The sequence below is a fragment of the Protomyctophum parallelum genome, assembly GCF_964188405.1.
Source record: "Protomyctophum parallelum genome assembly, chromosome: 13".
NCBI lineage: Eukaryota > Metazoa > Chordata > Actinopteri > Myctophiformes > Myctophidae > Protomyctophum > Protomyctophum parallelum.
Window position 1 is genome coordinate 48911760 of NC_139708.1, and position 13745 is coordinate 48925504.

Consider the following 13745-nt stretch of genomic DNA (forward strand, 5'->3'; position numbering starts at 1 on the left):
AGAGATGGCTGTCAGGTTGAGACCACAAACATACATTCCAAGAAGTAAACATGATAACTAATATACAACTGCAGTCTGCACACTCACATACACAAAAATAGAAGGAGTGGTTGGGTCAATAAACAAATAAAAAATCTTTGTGTAGGACAAAATAGCCAATTTGCTCGTCTACATATGACATGCATTCTTCATTCATTGTCAATGGCATTTAATGTTTGTTTTAGGACAAAATCTACACTATATGAATTTAGGTCTGTCTGTCTGTCTGTCTGTCTGTCTGTCTGTCTGTCTGTCTGTCTGTCTGTCTGTCTGTCTGTCTGTCTGTCTGTCTGTCTGTCTGTCTGTCTGTCTGCCTATCTTATGGACGTCATGTTGAAAATGGGCTGTTCCACCTAGATGTGGGTGAGTATAAAGCGTCTGCATGCTGTGTGCAGGATTAGTATCACTATAGTCACTGCCTGTCAGAATGAAGACCATCAGCGGAGCTTTGTTGCTCTTCCTCTTCTGTGTGTGTGAGGCTGGGACCGACATTCACTTTGAGCTGAGCATCGACCACCATCAGAACCCAGAAGAACATGAGAACCCACAACCTGAGACCCCAGGTCCAGTGAGGACCACCACTCCAGAGCCACACGGTAGGGATGATCCAGACTCCATGTAACCATGTGACCCGTTAACCATTTTGCTATTAGTAAAGTCAATTTGATAAAGTATTTTGAATTGTACACAATAATAATAGGCCGCCCCCTTTTTATATCTTTGAAAGTGTATTTAATTGTATTATTTATTATTATTATTATTATTACATTTTCACAATCTGATAGGCTGGCTACCTTCTAATGTTTTGATAATTTGTGGGACAGATGTATGCATATGACGGTGTAGGGTTTCATGTGACGAGCTTATAGTGTATTTAATTAAGAAGATGATCAGGTAATGTAAAATATAATAATGAAATGATTGAACGACAGAACTAGTGTACTGTCTGCTAGCGTGCTGCTTGCTTATGTTATTGTTATGTTATACAGTTGACATTTACAACTTTGTCAACAAAAATAAGTAAAGTGTGATTTTCTTTCTTTTTTTTCTTCTTTTTTTCCCAGCTGGTTATGGTCCATACCCCATCACACTTCGGGTGATGAATAGCATAGAGAACGCCCTCAATAAGACCTACTCCATTGAGGTGGCCTACAGAGGTGTTCTAATTGGAGCCATGAAGAGGATTGAGATGGCCTACAACAACTTCACGTAAGATATGACAGCACTGTTGGTTTAGGCTAAATTTATAGCATGATGCAAACCTTGGTTCTTCACTCAAAGCTGTTGAGTTTGCTTATCCTGATTAAGACCTCTGCATTTGGTAAATCAGACAATAAGTCATTGAGCATTTATTGTGTTTATTAGCATGCCCATTAAGCCACAGCTAATCTTACCGGGGTCCCCATTCACACAAAAACATGACATGCATCATGCGTCTGGGTAAGGCGAAGAATGTGTTAACTGTGTAAACAATGCATGCCATCATGTCCTCAGTGACACTAGTCTGGTGTTTGTGAGACAGGAAAAACAGGTTAGAGAATAAGAGATGACATTTAATACCCATCACAAACAGAGTTATCATGTCTGCCAAAAATGTGACATCTTAATCCCAATTTAAAAAAAACGAACCAAAAAAACACACACAACATAACTCATAAGCTCACAGCACATCGCTCGCAGCACGTTATGAGCTTCTTTATTTTTGAAGTGGTGCAACCACTTTGGGTGGGTGGCTGGCTGGGTAGCTGGGTGCCTGGGTATGAGCACGAAAATAGCATGGTTGTTTTTCAACCTGCGCAACCTAACACTCACACAAACACACACGCACATGTTAACTGTATATATGGTGATTTCGGGTGTGCCAGTATAGTCCAGTGACAGTACAGTACAGTAGAGCGACTCCCACACGGTAACTCCGTTTCGGGCGCGGGGCGGCTCGCCGGAATCGGGCCGGCACCCTGGGTGCGTTCCTGTGGGTCTGGAGCTTCCGCCCACCCCCACACGGAGTTGCACCACTCACTTCACACGGGTGTGATTTTCCACCTATTTAGATAGGTGGAATTTATTTTATTTCTTTAGTTATGGACAAACGTAGACTACAGTCCAACATATAGTAGTATTTATTTGAAATAATTGGGAAAAAACATCAGGTTGGTGTTGGGCCATAACTGCTAATGATGTAAACTAAAACGCTATGCTTACCAGAAGCAACCCAACAAAATGCAGGCCTCTTACCTAAATTAAAAACTAAGTACAAATGGGACCTCCTTCTGCACACCTGCTCCTGGTTCGTAGGAGTGCAGTCAGTAGGCTTTACATGAGACAGAGATAAAGCTCCTGCACACTTACAGTGAAAGGTTTCAGTCACACTGACCTCATCAGGTATCTCTGACTAAGTAATAACAAACATAGAAAAGAAAGCTGGTGCGTTTGGAGGCTGGACGGGAGGAAGACATTAACTTGTTAATTAATTAACTCATTATCCATCCATCCATCCGTCCATCCATCCATAACCGCTTATCCATAGTCGGGTCGCAGGGGCAACAGCTCCACCAGAGAGCCCCAGACTTCCCTCTACAGAGCAACGTTATAGTAACTTCCTCCCGGGCGTTCCAAGGCCAGTGAGTCGACGAGATCCCTCCATCTGCGCCTTGGTCTTAGTTTTTCTATATATGTGTATATATATGTATGTATGTGTACACACATACATACTATATATATATATATATATATCTTTATTTTTTCTTCAAATGTTCTCCTAACCTCTTCTCCTTCCAGTTTCACCTACAGTGAAAACTCGGACTATGGACCCTACCTGGAGAGTGTAAACGGTTTGGCTGGGAATGCTACGGAGCGTACCTACTGGCAGATACTGGGGACCACGGCAGATGGTAAAATCAAGCCAACTGATGTTGGTGAGTCTCTGCTGTTTTCCTAACTAACCCATATGCAATAAAACAATATTACAATTATTACACATTACAAAAGAAAGTAACACTATAAGCTACAACTACTCCTTTTCACAAAAACTAGCATTTAAAAACTACACGAAACTAAACTATAGGCAAAATAGAATACAAAAATTCAAAACCATAACATGTTCACACGCAATTTGCACAACTTTAAAGATGAAACGGAAGTGGGGAGGAGGCGTCCCATTCGCTTTATCCTCGCTTTATCCTTCATTTTCAGAGCTTGCGTTGCTCCAGACTGTACGACCGGAAGTATTTTGACATTTCTGGGAGCCTGTGTCTGTTCGTCTATCTACCTGTGTTACTATACTCTTTCTATTGCTTGCAGGTATTGGCTGTTACATTCCTAAACGCAACGAGCAAGTGTACCTGAATTACACCAGATATTGAAGTGCTTGGAGTCCCTGACCTTGCACCTACCCATCAATCTGAAATACCAGTTATTGAAGATTGATCTGCGATGAGCCACTGTCAGACTATCACGTTTTTGTCACGAGAATCAGATTGTTGTCATGAGAGAACAATGTTACTAATTAAAAAAATAGCTCTGTGGTCATTTGAATAAATCTGTGGAACTTGAAAAACTCAGCTGGTTTAAGTCACAAATGCCTTGTTGTGGATCATGCATTGATGGGTCATGTTATGGTTATGGTGAGCAGTTTACTTATACTGTTTATCATGGCCTGTATTCTGGATAATTTCAACAGAGAAATTATCATTGATAATGTTATTTGTTGTTATATATCTTTTTTCTGTAATTTCAAATGTACGCAAGTTGACCATATTTGTGGCAGGTATTGTAAGGCATATAAATTAAATACTTGGCAGAGTGTTAAGGGATGCTGTATTTCTCAGGGTTGCAATGTCTAAATTTCCAACCAAAGGCCTAATAATGGCTCATCTAAATGTATGTAGTCTTAGAAATAAAGTTCATGAGGTACAGCGCCTGGCTAGTCAGCACAACATCCATATTTTTACTGTATCAGAAACCCATCTTGAGCCCTCATTTGGTAATGCAGAGGTGTCAATACAGGGCTACAATATATTCAGAAAGGACAGAAATAGATATGGAGGTGGTGTTGCAATATATATTCAAAGTCATATCCCTGCTGAACCTATGGATGGTCTATCAATAGATGGCAGTATTGAGGCAGTATGGGTTCTAGTACATCTACCACATAAGCCATTTCTTATAGGATGCTGTTATAGACCCCCTAATGCTGACATGAAATATCTGTCAGACATATGCAGTATGGTTGATAAAGCCTCTGATGGAAACAGAGAAATATACTTAATGGGAGACATGAATATTCATTGGTTTTCTGATAAGTGTAATATGAAATGTAAGATGTTATCCATGGCTCAAGCATGCAATCTAACACAAATGGTATCTCATCCAACTAGGATTTTCACTAATAAGAATGGCAATACTTCTTCCACATGTTTGGAGCTAATATTTACCAATTTTCCAGAACGCTGTTCTAAAGCAGTTTCCATTGCAGTAGGATTTAGTGACCATAACTTAGTTGCACTGTCTAGGAGTATTAGAATCCCAAAAAGAGGTAATCAAATTATCAACAAGAGATCTTACAAGCACTTTAAAGACGGAGTGCCACGATTTTTTTCCACCCTAAAACATGATAATCAGGTATTATTAAAATATAAGGTGGAAGAACTCTTTCCAAAAAGTGTACAGTATTTGTTAAAATCATGCTTTTAAGTGGACACGCCCACCAGTTCATTAAGTATGCCTGGTTTGCCTGGTGGGTGGTGATGGGTGGTGATCCACCTGAACTGAAGCCGCACCCACAGCTGTAGTTGTATGATAAAGAAGGAGGGGTTAGGGGAGGGGCTGATAGTGTGATGTCACTATATTGCTGTTTACTTCATTGGCCCGTTTGACTGTCAAGGGTTCAGCCTCCAGGAAGAAACCCTAAATACAAAGTTAATACACCATTGCGCATAAAAACAACTCCAGGGTGTCTAATGAAGTACTGTCACCTCATAGACACATGAAAAACTGGAAAAATACAAAAATTGTGGCACTCCATCTTTAACAAGGAAGTATTTGTTGGTGAGGTTGAACAAGTGGACTGGTCTATAGTGTGTAAAGAGAACAACCCTGAAATAGCACTAAATGTGTTTATGAATTTGCTTATGCAAATAGTAAATAGGCACGCAGCATTTAGGAAATTTACTGTTAGGTCAAAAGGTGCCCCATGGCTGGATAAAGAGATCCATGAGTTAATGACATTGAGGGATAATGCAAAGAAAACAGCAAACAGATAGACAAATATACTGTAAATTAATTAAGGAACAAAGTATCAAGGTTAAATATAAAGAAAAATAAAGAGTATTATAAACATAGAATTAATTAAAATGATGGGAAAAAACTATGGTCAACACTGAATGAAATAATGGGCAGGAAATCAAATGTATCTATTTCATTCATACAATCTGAAGGAATGTTCATAACAAAACCTTATGATATTGCAAACCACTTCAATGATTTTTTTTTAATAAAGTTGATAAATTAAGAGAAGGTCAAGAAAGTAGTGATGGGTCACTATCACGTACACTTATAAAGGAAGAAATTATGAAAGACAAAAACTGTCTCTTCAGCTTTAATCAAGTTGATAGGGAAACAGTTTTGAAATTAATCATGTCGCAAGCAGATTCCACTTCTTCTGGTAATGATAACTTAGACAGTAGAATATTGAAAATTGTTGTTAATTCTGTGGTTACTCCTATATGTCATATATTCAACCAGTGTTTAAACTATGGGGTCCACCCAACAGTATGGAAGGAAGCTAAAATCATTCCACTTCCAAAAGATAAGAATAAAACATTTACTGGTCCAAATAGCCGTCCTATCAGTATTTTACCGTTGCTAAGCAAAATTATGGAAAAGATTGTTTTCAAACAGGTCATGGACTATTTTGCCATTAATAATCTACTCTCACCCTTTCAGCATGCTTATAGGGAAGGCCATTCTACAAGCACTGCACTTTTACAAATGAATGACGATTGGTTATCTTCCATGGACAATAAGAAATTAGTAGGTGCTGTTATGCTGGACTTCAGTGCAGCATTTTATGTAATTGATCATTCTTTGCTTGTAGATAAGCTACAGTGTTACGGTTTCACCTCTAATGCATTGTCTTGGTTTGGTCATTATCTCTCAGGGAGGCAACAGAGGGTCTTCTTTAATGGCAGCTTTTCAAACTGGAACCCCATTAACTGTGGAGTTCCACAAGGGAGCTGCCTGGGGCCTCTGTTATACTTTCACGAATGATTTACCACTTTGTGTAAAGAATGTTAATACAATTATGTATGCTGATGACACAACATTATATAGCGCAGACACATCTGAGCAAGTTGTTACTGACACATTAAGCAGAGCTCTAGCAGACACTTATGAGTGGATCGAGTGTAACAAGCTTGTGCTAAATATTTCCAAGACAAAGGCCATTGTGCTTGGATCTAGATATATGTTGGGCAAGAATCCTCAGTTAAAATTGTCAATTGGCAACACACAAATTGAACAGGTGAACACAATAAAACTTCTGGGAGTAACTATACATAGCTCTTTATCTTGGTCAAAACATATAAATAATATTGTAATCAAAATGGGAAGGGGAATTGGTATGGCTAGAAAATGTTCTGCTTTCATTTCTCCTTCCATAATGAAATTGGTTATCCATTCTTTGGTTTTGTCACACTTAGAATACTGCCCTGTTATCTGGTCAGCAGCTACTAAATCTGATTTGAAAAAGTTACAAGTTGCTCAGAACAAAGCGGCTCGTCTGGCATTAGGCTCCTCATACAGGACTAGTATTGATTATATGCATAAACATCTTGCATGGCTTATGGTGGAAAATAAATTAGAGGTGAGTCTCCTAATGCTACTGCGAAATATCATCACCACCGGTAAGCCATACAGCCTGGCTCACCAGTTAAAAATGACTGCTGAACATGGTCACAACACCAGAGGAGCAGCCTCTGGAAACATAAGAATAAGAATAACACCAAAATCAAACTGTCTCAAAAACACTGGTATATATAGGGCAATAATTATCTGGAATGCTCTGCCTAAAAACATCTTATCGACAATAAATAACAAAACTACTTTCAAAAGAAATGTCAAACGATACCTTGCCAATTTGTCAAGTATATAACTGATTTGAGTATTTGAGTTTATTAATAGTTTTTATCATGTGAATTTGTTTTTGTATTTTTAATTTAGTTTTTCCTGTTTTAATGTGAATTTTTACTTGTACATCTGTATCGTATTTGTGTTATTTAGGACCCCAGGAAGACTAGAGGCTCTTTCATGTGTCTCTAATGGGGATCCTTTAATAAACATAAACATAAACATAAACATCCAAACAGAAAAAGTCCAATCTGATTGCATTAAACAACGTTAAACGATGTTAAAGGACAACTTTGTGATGATATGTTTGAGGTTGTTATTAGAGAATGTTAAAGATTCAGGGGAATTCGAGCAAAGAGAGAGAGAGAGAGAGAGAGAGAGAGAGAGAGAGAGAGAGAGAGAGAGAGAGAGAGAGAGAGAGAGAGAGAGAGAGAGAGAGAGAGAGAGAGACTTCTAAAAGTAGTCAAAGTTGTCCAACATTCCCCTCTAGTGGTGGTTCAAGGTAACAACAGGATTTGATACCACATTTTCCACATTCAGTTCTTATAGTTTTGTAGGTATTTATATTTGTAAGAAATCCATTCGATTCAGTTCAAATTAATTTCAGTTCATCTTTCAGTTCCACATTTAACTTGTGTGTGGGTTTGTTAATTTAAGTTACGTTTTAGCAGTTTTAGAAATACTAAAAAGGGCCCTTTCACTTTGGCCTTATTACACTTTGGCCTTATAAAATATGACATGTTGAATCGTTTGTTCAAACCAACAAAGTGCATACAGGCCAGGGTATCTTCACATTTAAGGACTTCTTAAATACCTCAATGAAAAGGAAATAAAGATTAAACCAATAGTGAGACCATTGCTAGGTTACATCAACAGTACCCGACAAACTCTACCATAAAACATGGTCAAACGTTGGCCAAATTAAGTGTCACATTACCTAAGAAAGAGGCAAACATTTTGGAAAATAGCCGATCTACAAGCTGACAGTTGAGGAATGTGCATATAAATAAAATACCTGTTATGTTGAATATATTGATCTGGTGTTGATTAACCCATTAAGGCCTAAGGCCCGTTCTAAAATCAGCATACTGAAACGTTTCAGTATGCTGACACACACACACACACACACACACACACACACACACACACACACACACACACACACCACACACACACACACACCACACACACACACACACACAGTCTTAAATTTAGTAGTCATATTTAGTCTTCTGAAATTGAGTCGACTAAATCAGACAAATCCTAGTATTTTAGTCTTATAAATATTATAGTCTCAATAATATATAAAAAGGAGAAGAGGGGTCTTCAAGCACACTCTAGACCAGGATTAATTTAAAAAGCTTTATTAACTAAACAGCATTGTAGTACAAATAGATGGACTTTTAATGTGTGTTGATAAGTGTTGAGTCAAAAACTCAGAAATGGACCAAAACATATTATGGTCAGCGTGACATCTCAGACCTCAGAAACTACATCTCCCAGAGTGCAGCAGCAAGATGGCTGCTCGTTACCTGATTAGGAGCTCCTGAAAAGGAATGGAGGTTCAGTCATTCTCTCAAACAAACAAACAAACACCAGATGAAAAGGAATGGAGGTTCAGTCATTCTCTCAAACAAACAAACAAACAAACACCAGATGAAAAGGAATGGAGGTTCAGTCATTCTCTCAATCAAACAAACAAACAAACAGCAAAGATCTACTCCTGGGTCCTACCTATACAAAGACGCCAATGGTTGGTGATGTTGTATTGTTTTATTTACACGTGTATGCAGCACTGTTTAATGTGGTTAAAAACTGGCTTCAATGGGCTGATTGTGTGTTTAGTATGTTCAACTGGGAAAGCACATCAGTGTTGCCTTTTTTGTTTGAGAGTTTGGTTTGATTTATGTTTTATAAAGTAAAACTATCTTTTTATAAGAGTAAGACAAAGTACTACTAAAATTATTTAAAAAAATGTGGACAATTCATAATTTAATTTACCATGTTAAATGCCTGGTTGAATTAGAGCTGATACAAGCTCAAGGTTCAGCTATCTTTCTTTAAATGGGCCTACTTATACAATTTAAAATGCTTAGATGTTTACCTAATTTAAATTATTTATTCAAGCTTAAAGGTTAAATTAATCTGAAATGTTTCATTTAAAATGACTTTGAATTTGATTACAATGTTGACTTTTTAATAAGTTAATTTAAAATACTTAAAGTTTAGGAATTTATTGTTTAAAAACACATTGTTTGAAAGTCGTTTGATTATTTAAAAATATATTTAATGTTTAAAAGTGTGTAGTGGTTAAAAAGATAACTTATTGATTTGAAAAGTGTTTGAAAAGATTATCATTTGAATGTTTGGCATTATTGTTAATCTTTGTCTTCAAAGGTTTTCAACCTGATGAAAGACCATGCAGCCAATCACTGCATGTTGGCCTGGAACGTGGACAGCAGTTTGGGGGGGGATAGAAGTCCAACTAACTGCCATGAATTGTGGCTCATCCGAACGCTGACCTGAAAGACAGATGAGGGGAAGGGAGAGAAGAAAAACAACACATGGTGAGCTTGTAATCTACATTTCCCACCACTGTTCCTCCAAGAATAGGTGCTCTATAAGACAAACCTTTTCATGTCAAGGACTCCCAAATTGACATTTTATTAGCCCACAGACCGCCTTTTGAAAGTATATGCCAGGGATCCCCCATAAGAGAAGATTTGTCTGGCTCTAGCAGTGATTCTCAACCATTTGAATTTCAAGGAGGAGCCCCAGTTTGACATGCATTAGGCTACATTTAAATGGCATTTCCATCTCTGGGACCCCTGCTATCAGGGCTTTTTTTAATTTAATGATATTGACATAATAAATATGATATGTGCTATCTATAAATGTCTGTCACTCAGTCATCCTGTCTGTCCCCACACTTCCTTATATTAACCTGACTCCGCCAGATGGGGGCAGTAGAGAGTACTCTCTACTGCCCCCATCTGGCGAACATCATTTGCTGTTCATATATTCAGAACGGGTAAGGACTAGTCTCTTTAAATTACAAATGTGAACGGCAAGAGTCCCGTTATTGATGAGCAGTAAATGATTGATTATGTACAGTATTGGGGCCTGTTTTATATTTTGACATACTCTTATTGTTTAATAAATTATGTTTAATACAGTATACGGACGAGGATGGAGGAGACGGAGATGGGTGTTCGTTGGGGATGCTGGGCATCAAAGGAGAGAGACGAGGATGGAGGAGACGGAGATGGGTGTTCGTTGGGAGAGAGACGCCTGCCAGTTCTTAGACCGAAGAAACGTTCAAGGTGTTTAGAGAAAAAAATATATATATATGGAAACACTATACTTGATAAAGAACACGTACATTGAAAACGGCGTAAAGCGGGTGAGGTCACACCCTGGGGGGCCCCGAACATTAGTCGGAAAATAGTCTTCATTTTGTCAGAAATGAAGTGCAGAAACATTATGTAAGAAAACCTATGGTTTAGCACGCGGATGAAAATAAATTAATACAAAATAAAATAATAATAGTAATAATATGAACGTGTCTTTAAGACCCCCTGCGGGCTTACCTTTTGATGGTCGTAAGATGAGCGTCATGGTCTGCCACTGTTGTGCCACCTTGTTGTGCCACCAGGTGGCACTGTTTTGCCACCATGCGGGCCAGACGTCCCAGAATGGGAACAGGACACGAATGTGTGACCGAGTGGTTGATATATATAAGCAGTCACACAAATTAATTAGATTATATACATATATTACATTAAACCATATCATATATTTTATATAAATTAATTGGATTATATACATATATTACATTAAACCATATCATATATTTTATAGCTCTGCTGTCGGGGGAGGAAACCACTTGACATCGGTGCATCCCTCCCTTTTTCCTATAATTATAATATTAATATTATACTATAATATTATTATATTTCATTATTATATATATATATATTAATATATAATTTATTTTATTATTATTCAGTAAGTAATCTACAATGTATGAAACCTTATTTCATGCTGTTTTATTGTGGAGACTCGGTACAAGTCAGTGAGAGTTGAATCACACATTCCACTCAACAAGGACATGTTTATGCATTAAGAACACTGCACACAGAAGCACCTTCATAAGAACATGGGAGGGCAAACCATTGACCTCCACCGTATGTATAGTCACACATCTACCTGGGTTTCTCATCCTCCCCCACCTGGTGTAGTTCACACTGGAGCCATCAGACCACTTCCATCTACATAGTAGTAGTCGTTCAGTCCAATCCAGGCCCAGGTTCCATAGTTATAGTTCAGGATCGGGTTCATGACGAAGTCGTTCTCCTGGTCGCTGTGGATGGACACCAGGTTGGCACCTATACAGCTTCATCCTGGCAGTTCTTCTGTGCGTTGTGCCAGCTCAGGCAGCACGCTCGCCGGCTCAGGCCGCGCGCGCTCGCAGGCCTACGAACTTGTAGCAGCGACTGTTGAAGCTGAACCAGAACTCAGGACAGCTACCACGCTCCGGGGGGGGGGGGGGGGGGGGGGGGGGACTGCCCTGCATCGCTGACACTGCCCTGCATCGCTGACACTGCCCTGCATCGCTGACACTGCCCTTATCATATAATTTATATAAATTAATTAGATTATATACATGTATTACATTAAACCATATCATATATTTTATAGCTGCTGTCGGGGGAGGAAACCACTTGACATCGCTGCATCCCTCCCCTTTTTCCTATAATTATAATATTGATATTATAATATACTATAATATTATTATATTTTATTATATTATATATATATTTATAATGTATAATTTATTTAATTATTATTCAGTAAGTAATCTACAAACCGTTTTATGTCTAGCAGATATGAGCTTACTGCCCATCGTTTTTTGAAAAAAAGAATTAACCTCGTTTTTCATCATTTTTGAACATGGGCTATAGCCCATACCGTACGGCATACTATAGCACGCCGTTTTTCATCATTTTTGAGGATTTGAAAAAAAATGAAAAATTTAAAAAAAACATGGGTTATAGCCCATCGTTTTTTTAAATTTTGAAAAAAAAATTACCTGGGGGGGGGGGGGGGGGGGGGGTGAGAGAAAATTAAGAAATGAAAAAGGACAGTATAGCGGTCGTCGGTGCACAGTGCATTTACCGCGCTGGAACTGTAAATCTATGGAGCTTCCACGTTCTATCCGCTGCAGCCTCTTTCCTCACGGGTCGTCTGATTGGTGCCCTTTCATAAGAGCTTCACATGAGGCCTGCAGAGATATTAGACCCGCATTAATTTCTACTTGCAAAAAATAGATTTCAACCTTACTACTACTTTGCACTAATAGGACTAAGACTAAACAATATGTTAAAAAAAATAAGTTTGATGAAAAATGTATAATAATTATTATATAATAATATAATAAAATTTACATTTGGGGGGGGGGGGGGGGGATAATAATTTAGTAATTAATTAAAATAAAATTGTTGCTAAAAAGCAACGCTGGGTCTTAGAGGGTTAAACCATAAGGCCTGCAGATGGGTCTTGTTAAAAAATCCAGTGAGGCTGTCAATGTGGTCCTTGCTTCAGTGGGGTCATCACTTTGTGACACACTTGTTGGTTGATCATGCTGGTCACAAACTCCTTAAGGCCCTCAAAGTTGGCATACAGATACTCCTTGTACCAATACCACTCTTTGGGAGACTGACACACACACACACACACACACACTATAGGGCTGTCCGATATGGACACATATACATATTACATATACATTAAAATAATAGAAAATATGAAAAAGCTACTACTGTGGAAGGGTTATCATGTATTAATGTACTTGTATTGATCCTATACACAATTTAATATAGGACGGTCTAGTTTTTCCCACCAATGTTGGAGCTCTGGCTCGACATGGACTAAGAACCAAAAATAACTGAACCGGTTCCCATTCTTGGGAACCAACCGGTGGAATTTAGTCCATAATTTTGGTCATTGAGTTTCCATTGTGATAAATAATTAACTTAATCAGACCAGTGTGTGTCCAGTGGAAACCTCGTATGAATCTGATACGTAATTAATTAAAATAAAATTGTTGCTAAAAAGCAACGCTGGGTCTTAGAGGGTTAAACCATAAGGCCTGCAGATGGGTAGAGATATAAAACGGTAAAATATGACGTTGGACGTCATGACGTTCGCTGTTTGTTTTTTTAATGTAGCTCCGAAAAGTGTAACCAAATCAAATGGACGAGTCCTCCTGCTCCTCAAGATTTAATTAGCCCAATATTTGGCTGGTCATAAAGACTAGATTGTAAATGAAGTTATTTGACTTTCTGTTTAAAACACTTACAGCGCCATTGCCAAAGATCTTTGAATATATTCTTTCAGATTGAACGTTTTTAGCTTTGCTTCTGGGGGGTTCCCTGGAACAACATGTTTTCAGATGGGGGTCGGCGGCCAATTGCATATATTTGTATATGTGTTTTTCAGAAAACTCTCAGGAATTGTACAATCGTCCTCAGGTCTAAATTAATGCCAGTTATTGTTGATGGTGTGTGACCACCATCAAC

The 13745-nt window shown here is 38.3% G+C and overlaps 1 protein-coding gene across 1 annotated transcript; it reads left to right on the forward strand.

Moving 5' to 3' along the window:
- Positions 1-466: 466 nt before the first annotated feature.
- On the forward strand, positions 467-3479 carry LOC310869498 (cobalamin binding intrinsic factor-like; the record flags this gene model as incomplete). Its single annotated transcript, XM_083780264.1, has 4 exons — positions 467-635; positions 1104-1248; positions 2818-2954; positions 3340-3479. 4 exons carry the CDS (start codon positions 467-469, stop codon positions 3399-3401), a joined length of 513 nt encoding a protein of 170 aa, XP_083636390.1. The 3' UTR covers positions 3402-3479.
- Positions 3480-13745: the final 10266 nt, after the last annotated feature.